Raw genomic sequence first — 19,445 nt, 5'->3', positions numbered from 1 at the left:
CTTTATGATTTTTCTCACTTACTAGCGTTGGTGTTTCATAGATAGAAGTGCCTCATGTTTTGCTAAAAGCTTAAAAGATAGAGCTTCTAAAATTACGCTAAACAAAATGTAAGGTTAATTTCATTCATCCATATTTTGAGCAGGGGAGGTTTCTTGGAAATTTCCTTTTCCCATCAAAGGATGCACACTGGAAGCGTGACTGGGAGGGAGCAGGCAGGCTGCAGGAATGTGTGGAAGCAGCAGGTCTGCTTGCCAAGCCTAGGAAGTGCGACATTCATTTAAATGTCCTGAGTAGCTTAGGAGTTACTATGGATTAGAGTACAGTTTGTTAAAAACCCTACTAAGAATGTCCTGAGACTCATTTAATCTTGACTTCAGAAGGCAGCTTGGTGTCTGTCAGGCCCAAGGGGTGTCACTGTGGGCATTGATTATTGCACAGAATCCACTGTAGTGACCCTGCCTGTGATAGACAGTTAGAGCTCTCATTCAAGGAGAAAGGAAGCCAAGAAACCCCTTTCTAGCAGTTTGGCTTCTGGACAAAGGGAAGTTCGCTGAGGTGGAGGCCAACGTCTGCTACGCATTTGAGTGCATTAGGATTTTTGTGTTTAGTGTTGTGTTGTAAGTTATTCATATATTACTTTTCAATCTAGGAAGGGAGTCTGGGTTTTGAAGTGATAGCACATTGTGGCATGCATTATTTCATGGGAAAATCAAAAGCGGGTAAGTATTTTGCCCTTAGGCTTTTTGTAGAACTCTAGTTTGGGATTGGGTGGGAAAGTAGTGAGGAAAATTCGTATTTGTAGATGGAATAATTAGTCCTATTAACGTCATTGCATCATATTCTGTTCTTTAAGAGCATGATCATTAACAGAACGACTTGAAATTGTTAAGAATCCTCCAAAAACATCCGAGCGCTTGTGTAATTAAATCCCCCTTAAGTCTTAGCCTGTACTTTTGTAAGGGATTTTTTTCAGACACGTTATTTGATCATCATAGCAACCTTGTTGCCAGGAACAATTGGAAGATTCTGGTTCTTTTATAAAAGGGCTGACTAGAAGTTAGTAAAAAACTAATTTGGAATTGTGTTTGAAGACTCTAGTATAGGAGCATAAACATCGTATAGGGAGCGCTAGTTGTTGTCTGAGCCTGAGGGCCAGAGTGTTGATAGAGAAAGCTGTTCCTGGTTTTCTTCCTGCTTTTTGACTTATTAAAATATGTAATCTAAGGACAGTGTTATAGCACAGAGAATTCCTTTGGGAGATTCCCACTTTTCCGCCCTGATAATGCTCTTTAGCACAGACAAGACAGAACAGATAAGTAGAGAGGGCAAGGTGAGCCGGAGACCAGCTTACAAATGTAAACACCCACTTTCTCTAGACTGAGCCCTGCTCTGGGCTCTCTTCTGAGGCTTGCTGTTTGCCCATCAGCATTCTGCCTAGTAACCCGGCTTAGATGATGACTAGCACTTACGTGGAAGCAGTTTAGCCTTTTAGGTATAAAGCTGTTAAACATGGTCCGAGTATGATTTTTAACTTGTTTCAGACTGTATTCATGAGCCATGTGTCTTTTATGTTATTACCTTCACATAATTCGATTTAGTTTTGTTTTACACGTTTCTTTGATTTGATATATCATTTGCCATTGATTTAGAGGGACTTTTAGTAGAGCAATCCGAGGACAGGGGGGCATTGAGCACTTTACCGTCCTCTCAGTTTGAGAAGTTTTAACCCTCAGCCCTTGGCATTATTTACTAAGTGAATTGTGTTTTCCGTACATCTAAATAGTACATCTGATTTAACTTGTAGAAAATCCTAACTGGGAAGGGAGCCTTTCTCTGGATTGGTCTACCTGGCATGTGGATTCCGAACTTGCAAATACACTGTATGAAAGATGGAAGAAATTAAAAAATGGTGACGTCTGCAAGTATGTTTTCACCTCTCTTTGTTCAGCACTGGGGAGACATTGTGACATAATACTTCATTGAAATTTCAACACTGAATTTTTAATATCTAGCCTTTTATTTTGACAAATTTCAAACCTCAGAAGATTTGAAAAGTATAGTGTGGTAAATATTCCCAATCAGTCTAGACTCACTAGTTGTTTACATTTTTACCACTTTTGCTTTTTTCTCTCTCTCTACGTCTGTATCTATGTGCACATACATACATTTTCTTTTTGCTGAGTCATTTGAAAGTAAGCTGTAGACATCATGATACTTCAACCCTCAGTACTTTATTAGGAAAGACATTCTTTTCGAAGGAGAACGTTCTCCTCCATATAACTACACTGCCATTACATACCCAGCAAACTTAACACTGATGCAGTTATATGAGCTGATATACCGTCTGGATTCACATTTCCCTAGTTGACCCCAAAATATCCATTATAGCTGTCTTTTTCTTTTTCCTTTTTTTTTTTTAAACATCTTTATTGGAGTATAATTGCTTTACAATGTTGTGTTAGTTTCTGCCATAGAACAAAATGAATCAGCTATATGTATACATATATCCTCATATCCCCTCCCTCTTGCATCTCCCTCCCACCCTCCCTATCCCACCCCTCTAAGTGGTCACAAAGCACCGAGCTGATCTCCCTGTGCTATGCAGCTGCTTCCTACTAGATATCTGTTTTACCTTTGGTGGTGTATATATGTCCATGCCACTCTCTCACTTCGTCCCAGCTTACCCTTCCCCCTCCCTGTGTCCTGAAGTCCATTCTCTACGTCTGCATCTTTATTTCTGTCCCACCCCTGGGTTCTTCAGAATCTTTATTATGTTTTTTAGATTCCATATATATGTGTTAGCATATGGTATTTGTTTTTCTCTTTCTGACTTACTTCATTCTGTATGACAGACTCTAGGTCCATCCACCTTAGCTGTCCAGTTTTCCCAGCACCACTTACTGAACAGGCTGTTTTTTCTCCATTGCGTATTCTTGCCTCCTTTATCAAAGATAAGGTGATCATTTGTGCGTGGGTTTATCTCTGGTCTTTCTATCCTGTTCCATTGACCTATATTTCTGTTTTTGTGCCCATACCATACTGTCTTGATTACTGTAGCTTTGTAGTATAGTAGGAAGTCAGGGAGCCTGATTCCTCCAGCTCCGTTTTTCTTTCTCAAGATTGCTTTAGCTCTTTGGGGCCTTTTGTGTTTCCATATGAACTGTGAAATTTTTTGTTCTAGTTCTGTGAAAAATGCCATTGGTAGTTTGATAGGGTTTGCATTGAATCTGTAGATTGCTTTGGGTAGTATAATCATTTTCACAATGTTGATTCTTCCAATCCAGGAACGTGGTATATCTCTCTATCTGTTTGTATTGGCTTTAATTTCTTTCATCAGTGTCTTATACTTTTCTGCATACAGGTCTTTTGTCTCCTTAGGTAGGTTTATTCCTAGGTATTTTATTCTTTTTGTCACAGAGGTAAATGGGAGTGTTTCCTTAATTTCTTTTTCATATTTTTCATCATTACTGTGTAGGAATGCAAGAAATTTCTATGCACTACTTTTGTATCCTGCTACTTTACCAAATTCATTGAGTAGCTCTAGTAGTTTTCTGGTAGCATCTTTAGGATTCTGTAGTATAGTATCATGTCATCTGCAGACAGTGACAGTTTTACTTTTTCTTTTCAGATTTGAATTCCTTTTATTTCTTTTTTTTCTGTAATTGCTATGGCTAAAACTTCCAATACTATGTTGAATAATAGCGGTGAGAGTAGGCAACCTTGTCTTGTTCCTGATCTTAGAGGAAATGGTTTCAGTTTTTCACCACTGAGAACAATGTTGGTTGTGGGTTTGTCAAATATGGCCTTTATTATGTTGAAGTAGGTTCCCTCTATGCCTACTTTCTGTAGATTTTTTTTAAATCATAAATGGGTGTTGAATTTTGTCAAAAGCTTTTTCTCCATCTATTGAGATTATCATATAGTTTTTATCCTTCAGTTTCTTAATTTGGTGTATCTCATTGATTGATTTGCATGTATTGAAGAATCCTTGCATTCCTGGGATAAACCCCACTTGATGATAGTGTATGATCCTTTTAATGTGCTGTTGGATTCTGTTTGCTAGTATTTTGTTGAGGGTTTTTGCATCTGTTCATCGGTGATATTGGCCTATAGTTTTCTCTTTTTGTGACATCTTTGTCTGGTTTTGGTATCAGGGTCATGGTGGCCTCGTAGAATGAGTTTGGGAGTGTTCCTCCCTCTGCTATATTTTGGAAAAGTTGGAGAAGGATAGGTGTTATTAGCTCTTCTCGAAATGTTTGATAGAATTCGCCTGTGAAGCCTTCTGGTCTTAGGCTTTTGTTTGTTGGAAGATTTTTAATCACACTTTCAATTTCAGAGCTTGTGATTGGTCTGTTTATATTTTCTATTCCTTCCTGGTTCAGTCTCGGAAGGTTGTGCTTTTCTAAGAATTTGTCCATTTCTTCCAGGTTGCCCATTTTATTGGCATAGAGGTGCTTGTAGTAATCTCTCATGATCCTTTGTATTTCTGCAGAATCAGTTGTTACTTCTCTTTTTTCATTTCTAATTCTGTTTAATTGAATTTTCTCCCTTTTTTTCTTGATGAGTCTGGCTAGTAATTGTTTATCAATTTTGTTCATCTTCTCAAAGCACCAGCTTTTAGTTTTATTGATCTTTGCTATCATTTCCTTCATTTCTTTTTCATTTATTTCTGATCTGATCTTTATGATTTCTTTCCTTCTGCTAACTTTGGGTTTTTTGGTTCTTTCTCTAATTGCTTTAGCTGTAAGTGTAGGTTGTTTGAGATTTTTCTTATTTCTTGAGGTAGGATTGTATTGCTATAAACTTCCCCCTTAGAACTGCTTTTGCTGCATCCCATAGGTTTTGGGTCATTGTGTTTTCATTGTCATTTGTTTCTAGGTATTTTTCTATTTCTCTTTGGTTTCTTCAGTGATCTCTTGGTTATTTATTAGTGTATTGTTTAGCCTCCATGTGTTTGTACTTTTTACAGTTTTTGTCCTGTAATTGATATCTAGTTTCATAGTATTGTGGTCAGAAAAGATACTTGTTACACTTTAAATTTTCTTAGATTTACCAAGGCTTGATTTGTGACACAAGATGTAATCTATCCTGGAGAATGTTCCATGAGCACTTGAGAAGAAAGTGCAGTATATTTTTTTTGGATGGAATGTCCTATAAATATCAAGTCCATCTTGTTTAATGTGTCATTTAAAGCTTGTGTTTCCTTATTTATTTTCATTGTGGATGATCTGTCCATATGTGAAAGTGGGCTGTTCAAGTCGCCTACTACGATTGTGTTTCTGTTGATTTTCCCTTTTATGGCTGTTAGCATTTGCCATATGTATTGAGGTGCTCCTATGTTGGGTGCATAAATATTTACAGCTGTTATATCTTTTTCTTGGATTGATCCCTTGATCACTATCTAGTGTCCTTCTTTGTCTCTTGTAATAGTCTTTATTTTAAAGTCTGTTTTGTCTGATACGAGAATTGCTACTCAAGCTTTCTTTTGCTTTCCATATGCCTGGAATATCTTTTTCCAGCCCCTAACTTTCAGTCTTTATGTGTCTCTAGGTCTGAAGTGGGTGTCTTGTAGACAGCATATATACGGGTCTTTTTTTTTGTATCCATTCAGCCAGTCTGTGTCTTTTGGTGGGAGCATTTAATCCATTTACATTTAAGGTAGTTATCGATATATATGTTCCTAATACCATTTTCTTAATTGTTTGTTATTGTTGGTCCTTTCCTTTTCTTGTGTTTCCTGCCTAGAGAAGTTCCTTTAGCATTTGTTGTAAAGCTGGTTTGGTGGTGCTGAATTCTCTTAGCTTTTGCTTGTCTGTAAAGCTTTTAATTTCTCCGTCCAATCTGAGTGAGATCCTTGCTGGGTAGAGTAATCTTGGTTGTAGGTTTTTTCCTTTCATCACTTTAGGTATGTGCTGACACTCCCTACTGGCTTGCAGAGTTTCTGCTGAAAGATCAGCTGTTAACCTTATGGGGATTCTTAGACCCTTTCTTTTTCTCTTCTTCTTCTGGGACCCCTGCAATTCGAATGTTAGTGCGTTTAATGTTGTCCCAGAGGTCTCTGAGACTGTCCTCAATTCTTTTCTTTCTTTTTTCTTTATTCTGCTCTGCAGTAGTTATTTCCACTATTTTATCTTCCAGGTCACTTATCCATTCTTCTGCCTCAGTTATTCTGCTATTGATTCCTTCTAGAGTATTTTTAATTTCATTTATTGTGTTGTTCATCATTGTTTGCTCTTTAGTTCTTCTAGGTCCTTGTTAAATGTTTCTTGTATTTTATCCATTCTATTTCCAAGATTTTGGATCATCTTCACTATCATTATTCTGAATTCTTTTTCAGGTAGACTGCCTATTTCCTCTTCAGTTGTTTGGTCTGGTGGGTTTTTACCTTGCTCCTTCATCTGCTGCATATTTCTCTGTCTTCTCATTTTGTTTAACTTACTGTGTTTGGGGTCTCCTTTTTGCAGGCTGCAGGTTTGTAGTTCCCATTGTTTCTGGTGTCTGCCCCCAGTGGGTGAGGTTGGTTCAGTGGGTTGTGTAGGCTTCCTGATGGAGGGAACTGGTGCCTGTGTTCTGGTAGGTGGGGCTGGATCTTGTCTTTCTGGTGGGCAGGACTGCGTCTGGTGGTGTATTTTGGGGTGTCTGTGAACTTAGTATGATTTTAGGCAGCCTCTCTGTGTTCCTATCTTGCTAGTTGTTTGGCATGGGGCATCCAGCACTGGAGCTTGCTGGCCATTAGGTGGAGCTGGGTCTTAGCATTGAGACGGAGATCTCTGGGAGAGCTCACGCCGATTGATATTACATGGGTCCAGGAGGTCTCTGGTGGTCCAGTGTCCTGAACTTGGCTCTGCCACCTCAGAGGCTCAGGCTTGACACCAGGCCAGAGCACCAAGACCTTGTCAGCCACATGGCTCAGAAGAAAAGGGAGAAAAAAGAAAGAAAAGAATAAATAAATAATTTTTAAAATTATTAAAATAAAAAAAATAAAAAGAAAAGTAGAGAATAACCAAACCAATAAACAAATCCCCCAGTGTTAACAAGTACTAAAAACTATAGTAAAGTAAGCATAAAAATCAGAAACAAATCAGTCGCAGACTGCCAACCCCAACTCTACAATTGCTCGCGAAGTCCACTGCCTCAACTTTGGGATGATTTGTTGTCTATTCAGGTGTTCCACAGATGCAGAGTACATCAAGTTGATTGGGGGGATTTAATCCGCTGCTCCTGAGGCTGCTGGGAGAAATTTCCCTTTCTCTTCTTTGTTTGCACAACTCCTGGGGTTCAGCTTTGGTTTTGGCCCCGCCCCTGCTTATAGGTCACATCTGTTCCTGCCCAGACAGGATGGGGATAAAGCAGCGGCTGATTAGGGGGCTCTTGCTCATTCAGGCCGGGGGTGGGGAGGGAGGAGTATAGTAGTTATACTTCGAACACGGGATGAGCCTGTGGTGGTACAGGCTGACGTGACGTCGCAACAGCCTGAGGCGTGCTGTGTGTTCTCCCAGGGAACTTATCTCTGGATCATGGGACCCTGGCAGTGGTGGGCTGCACAGGCTCCTGGCGGGGTGTGGATAGTGACCTGCACTTGCACACAGAATTTTTTGTGGCAGCAGCAGCAGTGTTAGTGGTTCATGCCCATCTCTAGGGTCTGAGCTGATAGCCACGGCTCACGCCCGTCTCTGGAGCTCATTTAGGCAGTTACCTGAATCTCCTCTCCTCATGCACCCCCAAAACAGTGGTCTCTTGCCTCTGAGGCAGCTCCAGACTTTTTCCTGGACTCCCGCCCGGCTACTTGTGGCACACTAGCCCCCTTCAGGCTGTGTTCATGCAGCCAACCTCAGTCCTCTCCCTGGGATCTGACCGAAGCCGGAGCCTCAGCTCCCAGCCCCCATGTGCCCCGGCGGGTGAGCAGACAAGCGTCTCGAGCTGGTGAGTGCTGGTTGGTACCGATCCTCTGTGCGGGAATCTCTCCACTTTGCCCTCTGCACCCCTGTTGCTGCGCTCCCCTCCATGGCTCTGAAGCTTCCCCCCTGCCCACACCCCATCTCTGCCAGTGAAGGGGCTTCCTAGTGTGTGGAAACCTTTCCTCCTTCACAGCTCCCTCCCACTGGTGCAGGTCCCATCCCTATTCTTTTGTCTCCGTTTTTTTTCTTTTTTCTTTTGCCCTACCGAGGTACGGGGGGAGTTTCTTGCCTTTTGGGAGGTCTGAGGTCTTCTGCCAGCGTTCAGTAGGTGTTCTGTAGGAGCAGTTCCACGTGTAGATGTAGTTTTGATGTATTTGTGGGGAGGAAGGTGATCTCCACGTCCTACTCCTCTGCCATCTTGAAGGTCCCTCCTCTCTTTTTTCTTTTTTAAAATCCAGAGTCCATTCAAGGACCATGCATTGCATTTGGTTGTCATGTTTCCTTAATTTTCTTCAGACTAGTGTCTGCACCTTTTTTCATCTTTCATAGTGTCAGTGTTTCAAAGCGTCCTAGCCAGTTGTCTTATAGAACATTCAAGACGTTGGATTTTTGGAGGTTGCTTCTTCAAGTTTACATTCCTGTTAAGCATTTCGGGGAAGAGTACTAATTACTTGGTCGGTGTTGTGTCCTTATCATTTCACCACCTGAGGGAGGGACATAAATGTCAGTTTGTCCCATTATTGACTTTGCTCGGTTGAATCATTTGACTCTCTCCATTGTAGATGGTTTTCCTTTTGCAATTAATACGTAATATGTGCTATGATAATTCAAGACCATGTACATTTCCTGTTCCCTGAGAATGTTTCACCCCATGATTTTGGCATCCATTGATAATCCTTGCCTGGGATCAGTTGTTGAATGGATGGCTGCAAAAATGGTGATGTTTCTAATTATTTTGTTCATTCTACACTCTTTTTGAGCATCACTGTGGATTCTTTGGTCCTTACCACCATTATTATTTTTGATGCTGACTTGTCCCAGATTTGCCTGATGGGAGCGCTGTGTGCCCATCATTCTTTGAGCACTTCCTTGCTCTCTAGTGAAACAGGACCTTCCAGGATCATCTTGTAGTTTGTGTCACCCAGACTCCAAATAAATCATTTTTTTCCAAGATCCCCTTGTTCCTCTTAGTGGAGGTGATTTCCTTTTTTTCTGTCAAAATTATTTTGCATAATTTCTTTGTTTACGCATTACACAGGAGGAACGTTTTAGGAATGACTCGGTTTGCCCACTCGAAGAAATCCAAGGAGTCCGAACCCTTTGCTCTCTTCCTGCCTCGTTTGATCCCGGAGGCTGGCCTCGTGTTAAACTTCAGCGCCACCGCCCTGAGGAACAGCGTGGTGAGGGTCCTGCATCTTTTCATCTCTTCATTTCACCCCAGCTCTTGGGTTTTTATGTTATCAGAGTATCGCCACCTTGAGATACTGTTTCAGAACCAAAATTAGTTGAAATTAAGTGGCGCACGTATGCCATTCAGTGCTTTCAGGAGGGAGGTGTCAGAAGAACAAAAGTAAGGGGTAAAGCTCATGAACAGACTGAAAATGCTTAAAACAAACACGTTTTATGAAGTCTGTATTCAGTTCAGAATCTTATCAGCTAAGAAAGTATTCAACTGCAACAACAGAGAAAATCCTGACTAACACGGGCTTCAGTAGGAGGGAGTGAGTTTGAAGTTCAGAGGGGAGAGGAATTGACTGGGTGATGGTTCATGGTTAGATGCAGGTGATGCACTTTTGCAGGGGCATCTCAGGAGTGGTTCTGCCTTCCCTGGGGTCTGACTCTCCTCTCTGCACATCTAGGTGAAGTACTTTGTGGTGAAGAACCCTTCCTCATGGCCAGTCTCCCTGCAGCTCCTGCCTGTCTCCTTGTACCCGAAGCCCGAGGCTGCCGCGCGCCTGCTGCACAAATGGTAATGCCCAGCTGGTGAAGACCTCTCACGGGGTGTTGGGAGGTCCTGTTAAGACCCAGAATTATTTAACGTCCTTTGCGTTTTCCCTGGGACCTGTGTGTGGATGTGCATGGGATCAGCCTGTGACCACAGCCCCCATCTCCTCAGTGCAGACCCCTGAGGACAATTCCCAGTTCTGGGTACTGTGTGGGTCTTGAATGTTACCATGTCAAGTCCAGGGCCCAGCACAATATTCTTTTCTTGTCAGGGAACCTTTACAATCATGATTTTTCACATGTACTCCTAAAATTTAGAATTGAAATCACAGTGACCTCTGGGCAACACAAGAAATGAGTTTAGTGGTTCAGTGTGTTTTAACCTAGTGTTGTTATACAAAATATGATCATAGTTCACGTCCGTTACATCTTATTTTTGCACAGTAGTCACAGTTTCATTTAGCATGTTTCCTCTTCTGGCTCAGTGACACCTGCCCTCATCCCTGGGTCTCAGCTTCAGGATTCCTGATGTTTTGGACCACATGAGTCTCTGTTTGGGGTGGGGGTAGGGGCGTTCTGTGCTTTGAAGGATGTTTAGCAGCATTCCTGGCTCCCACCCCGTAGATGCCAGTGGGACCTCCCCAGCTGCAGCAACCAAAAGTGTCTCTAGATGTGGCCAAATGTCCACTGGGAGATAGAACGGTCCATGGCTGAGAGTCACTTCCTATCAGGTTCCATAGCTGTGAACCATTTGGGGGGAAAAAAATGGCTTCATGTTGGGAGCTTCTGTCACCATATGATTCTTTACATTCTGTGCTGCCCACATGATTCATTCAACAATATTTATTGAGCTCTTACAACATGCCTGGTGCAGCGTGGGGTGCTGGGACACAGGAGTGACAGGTCGGGGTGAATTGGGTCTGTGTGCAAATAAATGCATATGTATCTATATGCACACGTATGTTCTTCTTTCTTTCTTGGTGATCTGAATGCTATTTTAAACATTCTTTTCTTTATAGGTTTGGCACCGACGTGCAGATGGTTAATTTCACAACTAGTGAATTCCAGCTCACCAAAGCTTGCCCTTACCGGGTAGGATGTCATCTTTACACAGAAAAAAGAATGCTGACAAACTAGACACATAGCGTAGGGGCCTCACTGATCTGTGTTTCAAATGTCTTTATGTAATATCTGTGGCTCTCTATTTTTATATTCTAGGAGTTAAGTATACATAGCAGCTTTTTCCAATTAACTAATGCAGCAGGAGCCCATGGTTCATGTGAGCCTGTAAATCATTTTAATTTGATCATTTAGATTCATGTGAGTGAGGAAATAACAATTGAGTCAGAGCTATGTAGAAAACCATAAAACCCGAGATCCCAGAATTTATAATTCTCTTAAGATTCCTTGGCCCCATCAAATTCTTTTAAGGGCAAGATAAGGTAAAAACAAATATGTTAAAAAGAAATCTTCTCTTACTAAACTGGCTTCATGTTTTTAGCAGATCACCCAGTTTCTGTGATAGTCACCTGCTCTATAAAAAAGGATTTCTGGGAGTCTTGAGCCTCTGGGCCCTCATGAGGTCTCGCATAAATACCCAGGGAGGGAGTAAACATGTCACGTGGCGAGGACATTGCTTAACTGGGAACTGGCAGCCTGCTTTCTGAGTTTTCACGCAGTCGTTCTGTGGGTCACTGGTATTCTGTGCTTGAGATCAATTAAAAATGAAGCATCTCTTAAAAAAATACACAGACACACATATGCATGTCACTGTGGTTCTAATACACACACGTATTCAAATGCCTTGGGTATTTTCTTCTTTCTCTACCCGTAACGCTCCAAAGATACGCTGTTGGCTCTAGATTAACTTGAAAGAGGGGGGCCACAGATAGCCTCCAACTGTGAGTTAGAATGAATCAAAGCAAGCTTTTAAGTGGATTTTTAACAGAGTTATTTATAGTAAGAAACACGCAAGCAGTAACGTTCCTTTCCCTTTGTCAGTGGTCTAGGCAGCAGGGTCTTGTGTTAGCAAGCCTGTCCTGCCCTGTCCCTCTCACTTTTCTCTTCACCAGGCAGTCTCCCAGGATTTTTGGGAGGTAAATGAGTCCAAAATGCTAACAGGTATTTTGTCCCACGACTACTTAACCACATGTAACTTGAAATTCCAAAAATAATGCCAGTTTCTTTTACATGTCAGTGTTCTATTCAGATTTAAACAAATGGTGGAACTCGCGAAAAGATTTTAATCTGTGATTGAAGATTTTCCCTGAGAATGTTATACCTTTTGTGACAAAGGAGATATCACCATTGTTAATTTATTACATTGACAAAAAGAATAGTCAGTATCAATGTCTCTGAGACACTACAAATTTAACTTAAAATCCTTATTAGAATTCTTTGCTATATAAGAAAGAACTACATTTTTGTTTTGTTGGTTTATTTTTAGAAATGCGGTTCCTTTGGTTAAGACCATTGGACATTCAAAGTTCCAAAGCCAGGCTCCTCCATGTAGTCCTGGGTAAATTATTTAACCTCTCCAGGTCTCCTCTTTTTCACTCATAATAATGTTTGAAGATTCCATAGGTTTATAGAATGCTTAGCATTTTATATACCTAATTATATTCCAGAGCCTGGCATATAAGAACTATTTTATTTAATAATTGGTGCTGTTGTTATTATGCTTTTAATACCCTAAATCGGCAGCTTTTTTTCAACATTCATATTGTATAAAGCAGAATTCCTCCCTTCATGAAGTTTATAATTTTAATGAAAATGAATCAAATGCCATCTCTATTTCTTCTTTCAGATAGTGTGGGAAATGCAAGCAATAACTGAGGGATAAAACAAATATAAAAACTAAAAATATAGAAAAGAGAAATATTATGAAGACTACATGGTTACAGTTCTAAAGAATTAATAAATTACTTTTAGTGAGAAGGAGCTAGAAAAAACATTGGAAAGAGGGAAAGTCTACCACAATGATGAAGAACTAAATCTTTTTTTTTTTTTTTTTTTGCGATCCACGGGCCTCTTACTGTTGTGGCCTCTCCCGTTGCGGAGCACAGGCTCCGGACGCGCAAGCTCAGCGGCCATGGCTCACGGGCCCAGCCGCTCCGCGGCATGTGGGATCCTCCCGGACCGGGGCACGAACCCGTGTCCCCTGCATCGACAGGCGGACTCTCAACCACTGCACCACCAGGGAAGCCCGAAGAACTAAATCTTGATTATTAAATTTAGAACACAAAATTTATTCAGAGAAAGTGAGAAATCTTGGGGAGAATAAAGGAGGATATGAATAAATAAAGATCTTTCTCCTAAATGGAGAAACTAAATAAAGATGGTTTCTTTATAAACTTAAATATTAAAGAGAATTTAGGGTTGTCCAGCAGTGGACAGGTGGTTTGGTCAGATCCCTGTAGCATTCAAGCAGAGGCTATTGCTCTTTTTTCTCAGTAATGTTTTACATCCAAAGCATCTTTGCATCAAAGGCCTGTAGCCCCAGCTCCCATCTGGGCCAGGCGGCAAGTCCCCTTTCCAGCCTCTGTGTCAGGTTGTCCTGCAACCTCTGCCTCTGCTTCTCAGCCGGGCTCGGGAACTTTTGATGGGTGTGAACTCTCGCGGTAAACAAGTTCCACAGGTCGATTTGGGTGGTCAGATCCAGACGTTAAAGAAACAGCAGTCATGTTTATGCATTTTAATGAAGATGGAATCTTGTTCTCTAGGAGTTAATTGCATTTATTAATGACTTGCAGGGTGTGCATTCTGAGGAATCCAGGTTTGGCATCCTCCACTTACATTTGCAACCTTTGGAAAGGAAAAGGGTTGGTGTAGTTTTCACGCCAGCTGACTATGGAAAAGTCACCTCCCTCATCCTAATTCGGTAGGTGTGTCTCTTTCTCATTGGCTGGCTGACTCTTTCTCTCAAGAATCTCTTTAGCTAAGAGGTGACGTTGACTCACTCAGGCCCTCAGTGACGAGCTGTGTCCAAGGGTAGGAGAGGCAGCGGCTGAGGAGAGCGGCTCCCTCAGTCTCCGCACTTAGGCCTTCTGTGTGTCAGGTTCCTGCCTTGTACCATGGGTAGCGTGTGCCCACCTCTCCAAGGGCAGCAGTACCCTTCCCGCGGCATCTCATCCACCGTCACAGAGGGCAGAGCACACATGTGAACACACACACACACACACACACACACACACACACACACACACACACACACATCCACACTTACTTTTCTGTCCTCAGCTCAGAAGAATAATTGAAACACTGCCATATACGTTTTCATTCCGTGGTGTTTGGATTTACACTGTTCTCATGTCTCTCTTGCTTCTGCAATTCTCTGTAGCCCCAAAGGACAATGGAAAAAGTCCTTAGTTGAGCCCACTGGCTTGTTTTACTTCTTTTCCTTCCTTTTAAATGAACAATTATTGCCAGCTGATTTAAGTAGCCAAATGTTTTTCATTCTGAATTTTTTTTCCTCTTTCCTCTTTATTGAGAGTCTTCTTTCAAAAATTTACAGTAAATACAGATCTCTGTTGAAGCTCTCTCTGCATTGGTGAGACTTCTAACACAAATTTAATTTTTTCATTAATGACGTTTTAGTTATATATATCTTTTAAGCTTTTCCAGTGTCATACCAGTTGGCAAAAGACTTTCTTATTCAGGACTTCCTTTAATATATGAGTTTGTTCTTCTGCAGCTGAGTGCTGCTAAAAAGAAAATGCACTAAGATAAAGTTCTTAAAAGAGTCTGCTTGTTCATTGTAAAACAACTATACACACCCCCTGCCAAAGAAAGAAGTGCCCATAAAGCACTCATACTGCATCCATGGTTGTCTCCAAGAAAAATATGTTGGCGACTGTTTGAATTATAAGCTGAATTAGCCACTTTTTTTCATGGAACACCATTTTTACTTGAAAGGATGATTAGCAGAAAAACTATGGTTGTTTCAGATTCAGGTACTTGGCAAACGTTTTCCTGAAAATGAACAAAGTGAGCCTGTCACTTCAAGGGTAGTGTTTGTTGCCAATGATAAAATTTGAGCATTCGCATGAAAAGTAGAGTTTTGGAAAACTTGTATCTGCCACTGTGAGCTTCACAGCTTCTCAATACTTAAAGTACTTTTCTGTTAACCACAGTGAGGATATTAATAAACGTGATTTTTATAAGTATAATGAAATGTGTCAACATTTGGAAGATCTACATATCACAGTGAACAGTCTTTTCCAAATAACTAATTATGATAATCCAAGAATCATCCCTGGTAAAATGTGCAAGATAGACCACTGGATTTTAATGTAACAAACTATGAAAATTCATTAATATAGTTTCAGATTTCACATCATAAAGAACCTTCAAGAGACTTCACTTGTTGAATATTGGTGTTGTATCAAAGATTTGCCACATAGATAACTAAGCACAGGGAACTGTATTCAGTACTCTGTAATGACCTATATGGGAATAGAATCTAAAAAAGAGTGGATATATGTATATGTATAAGTGATTCACTTTGTTGTACAGCAGAAACTAACACAAGATTGTAAATCATCTATACTCCAATAAAAAATTAAATTAAAAAAAGAGACTGTTTTGTTAAGCATTTTAAGTAATGCTGACTAGAACAAACGAATAACTAATGTTCTAGTAAGCATTTTAGTGCTCTGCTGACAACGTGTGTCCTTTTAAACCCATTCTCTGTTGAAGAACTAAGGTCATGGGAAGTGTAGAGATAAGCTTTACCTCATCCCAGCTTAAGCTGTGTCAGGCTTGAAAAGAAAGTCTCAGTTTTTTATAGTAGTTAATTTAGTTTTGGTGGTTTCTGTATCGAGAGACACCATATTTTTCTGTAAACAATATCACTCATCTAACATCGCTTTAAAGGCTTTTAAGTGGTTCAATAAAGGTTTTAATCCTTTAGATGAAGGTGTAAAGATATCTCAGTGTATTTTGCTCCTAGGGTTTACCTTAATGGCAACTGACTTTCAGTGCAGTCTGCATCATTTAAACATCATTTCCACTGAACTTTCCATCCTAGGAATCCTGATTTCAGTTAATGAAAAGGCAAAAGCTAGTCTGAATTACTATTTGACTAATAAGAACTTGAGTAGATACATGCTATTTGTAGGATGGTATTTTAAATCTTTGGTTCAAAAGATAGGATAGGATTTCATTTCTAGAATTATCCCTAAGGAAGAATTTCTTACAGTCACAATTACTATGAAAACTCCTTAATTCACCCTATAAACAGTTTTTGTCAATTTGTCTAAATTTGTTAATGTTTCTTTGTGGCCCCCCAGTTTATTCCTTCACTTTTTGTCTCTTGGAGGTCTGATCACCACCCTGGTGCCTGGTTAGAAAAATATAGGTTTCCATTCTTGGGTGGAAACTGGAGAGCGATTATGATCATTTGCTGGTTCTTGCCTGCTCAGCTTGCCTTGACTCTGCCGGGCTTGGCAGCTTCTGTGCTCTGAGATGGCGGGAGATGCCACACTATTTAAACTGAGTTTTCTCTCAAAACTTAAAAAATTTTGTTTTGCTAATTAGGAATATTTAAATTCAAGTGCATTGTATCTTGTGACAACTCGACTGCAGTGCATTTTTATTTGCATCTCCTTTCTCTGTAGGAATAACTTGACTGTTATCGACATGATTGGCGTGGAAGGATTTGGAGCAAGAGAGCTACTGAAGGTGGGCGGGAGACTTCCTGGCACTGGAGGTTCACTGCGCTTTAAGGTGCCCGAGTCCACACTGATGGGCTGCCGGAGACGTGAGTCCCTGCGTGTGGTCCGTGTGTGTGGTCTTTGTATGTGGCACTTGGACAGGACAGGCTTGGTGCCAAAGCCAAGAGCAAAAGGAGATATGAGAAGATTCTTTAAACAATTTACAGTAAATTCATTGTATTGATGCTAATAATTAAATCAGGCAAACATTTGAGCATATGTAGGCTGGTACCACTTGATTAGGAACAATAGCCTTATATATTTAACCCAACTTAAATAATAGATATGGGGGGAAAAGTATAATGTTAAGTTACCAGCAGAGTGTCAAATATTTAAGATAAATAGTGTGAAACTGTTAATTTGGTTATCAGTTACCTAATCCTAAAAAAATCACACCAAAATGATAAGTAGAGAGAAGGCTGAAGGTGAACTGACCACCCTTTTGCAGTAATGGAAACGTTCTACGTCTGTGTTGTCCATTATGGCAGCCGCTCACTACATGTGGCTAATGAGTGCTTAAAATATAGCTCGTGTGACTGAAAAACTCAATTTTTAAATTTATTTAATTTAAATTTAATTTAAATTTAAGTAGCCGTATGTGTCTAGCGGCTACTGTATCAGACAGTGCAGATTTAGAAATTTGTTTAAGTGTTCCATTAGAAAATTCTAAGTTTTGCATGTATTTAAATTAAATGCTTTTAAACTATTTATATTAGTTCCAAGAACTTCCTTAAGAACTAAGCCAAAAGTAAAACAATAGATGTAGAATGTTTTTGGTAGATTCTGTCTTGTTTTCCTGTTATTATTTTTAATTTCAGGAACACACTGAAAGCATTTTAGTGTAACAGTATGTCTCCTACGGAGAAAACTGATTGGTGAAACCACTGGATAATTTGTAGAGCTATTTTAACGCCTGATTGTAAATTTTTTTGTTTTAGAAAACTATGCTATATGAGCACTGAGTTTGAAAAGACAGGCCATTTTGCATTCAAAATCTTCATCAAAGTGTTCATTTTTTCTCATTCATTCATTCACTCATTCATTCAATAGTTTAGAGTTGCCTTGAAAGTTAGACTTATGGAGGAGTATAAACCGTAGAACCAGATAAAATGTTAGTCCTAATATGGAATAAATTGTGGGTTATAAATTTATAGGAATATTTTAAAAATTGATACGTCTTCCTTTTTTAAACTCCCAACATGAAATGTGCTCTCATTATTTGCAAGGATTTAACTATTTACTACCTCTTAATGTAATGGGAGTTTGAACTGTGTTTCTAGTGTCCGTGATGGTTTTACACAGAAGCACACACACCCTCCGAACTGGTCCTGTTGGGTGTGAATGAGGCTCCCGGGGCACAGGGTGCATGGTGGCTCGTGGTAAATCCAAACTATTAAGCTTCTGAGAAGAATAAACTTTTCACCTTAACCTTTAATAAGTAAAAGAACAAAGAAGAGATTTTGGTTACTTTGGGTACGTAGGCAGATCATTTAACTTAAGAAAAACCTTGACTAGTTAAGTATTTTTATCATATTCTGGTAGTAGAATCTAGAATTTAGCTAGGAATCATGTTTGAGCTTGTATTGAATTTTTTTTTACATTTTAATCATGTAGATCATGGTTTGTGGATTCAGTAAATGTTGATTCAGTAAATTATTTTAAATAAATTTTTCAGTTCATCTGTACTAAATATCACTTTTCATCCTCACTAGAACTGAAAGACAGCAAGCAAATTTTATCAATTACAAAGAACTTTAAAGTTGAGAATATCGGACCACTTCCTATAACTGTGACATCTCTGAAAATTAATGGGTATAATTGCCAAGGTTATGGATTTGAAGTTCTAGACTGTCAGCAGTTTTCCTTGGACCCCAACACATCCCGGGACATCAGCATTGTGTGAGCATTGGACTTTAACCTCATTTCAGTTTGGGGTCACATTTACTATATTGTGGGGAAAAACTTTTTTTCATTGGTAAGATGTCTTGAGTTGTTTTCATGTTAGTATTTATCTTGCAGAAGTAAGAAATTCTACTGCCATTATGATTATTCTGTTTTGTGCCTAAAATTAAAACCATCAAAGTTCATAAAGATGCCTCTTGCTGTCAGGTTTACTCCAGACTTCACCTCTTCCTGGGTCATCCGCGAGCTGACTCTGGCCACGGCGGCAGACCTGGAGTTTCGCTTCACTCTCAACGTAACCCTCCCTCATCACCTGCTGCCTCTGTGTGCGGACGTGGTTCCGGGACCCAGCTGGGAGGAGTCGTTTTGGAGGCTCACCGTCTTCTTTGTCAGGTAAGCTGCCACCTTTTCCACTGTTCCTCCCTCACTGAGTGGAGACGCCATCCAGCCGAGTTGCATGGAAATGTATATTGCCCGGTGGGATCAAAGCATATGAATTCAGTGGAATTTTGACATTCGTGAAGTAGACAAAGTAGTTCCTGGTATGCTTGAAGAGAATTCACTATTCTCTAAACTAATTGTAGGAGAGTCATAGGACCTAGGAGTGTAATGGACAGTTGTGTTCCATATATGTTCATTGGCCGTCCCGGTGGAAGATGTGAATGTTATATGTAACATTTAGGATATATGAACATCATCTGTGACATAGGATGTGTTATTAGCTCAGTGCAACGGCAGTTTGAGATTAGAAGACTAGAATGACCCTTTAAAATGTGATTTTATCCTGGAAATGTCTTTAAAAATTGAACTGGTATGTCAGAATTATAAATATTCACATTTTCAGAAACAGTTTTTTTGAATCTTTAAGAGATGTCAGAAATTATGGAGTCATTCCATATCCATAAGATATGTAATCTTAATAGCATTTCTTTAGACTTTTCCCATCGATTGATTCACCGCTCTTCTGTAGAGCTAGTCTTTTTTTTT

General features: G+C 40.0%; 1 protein-coding gene across 5 annotated transcripts in view; it reads left to right on the top strand.

Moving 5' to 3' along the window:
* Positions 1 to 19,445, top strand: part of TMEM131L (transmembrane 131 like) — a 159,190-nt gene that overhangs the window by 107,141 nt on the left and 32,604 nt on the right. For all 5 annotated transcript variants that reach the window (XM_024757491.1, XM_024757490.1, XM_024757492.1 and 2 more), the window contains 9 exons: positions 651 to 720; positions 1,806 to 1,923; positions 9,158 to 9,299; positions 9,759 to 9,868; positions 10,863 to 10,935; positions 13,596 to 13,723; positions 16,461 to 16,603; positions 18,269 to 18,455; positions 18,666 to 18,851. In XM_024757491.1, the coding sequence (XP_024613259.1) occupies positions 651 to 720; positions 1,806 to 1,923; positions 9,158 to 9,299; positions 9,759 to 9,868; positions 10,863 to 10,935; positions 13,596 to 13,723; positions 16,461 to 16,603; positions 18,269 to 18,455; positions 18,666 to 18,851 (1,157 nt within the window). The remainder of the gene's footprint in view (positions 1 to 650; positions 721 to 1,805; positions 1,924 to 9,157; positions 9,300 to 9,758; positions 9,869 to 10,862; positions 10,936 to 13,595; positions 13,724 to 16,460; positions 16,604 to 18,268; positions 18,456 to 18,665; positions 18,852 to 19,445) is intronic.

Source organism: Neophocaena asiaeorientalis, unplaced genomic scaffold (assembly GCF_003031525.2).
Source record: "Neophocaena asiaeorientalis asiaeorientalis breed wild unplaced genomic scaffold, Neophocaena_asiaeorientalis_V1.1 scaffold238, whole genome shotgun sequence".
Classification (NCBI taxonomy): Eukaryota; Metazoa; Chordata; class Mammalia; order Artiodactyla; family Phocoenidae; genus Neophocaena; species Neophocaena asiaeorientalis.
This window is presented reverse-complemented; position numbering and strand designations above follow the sequence as displayed.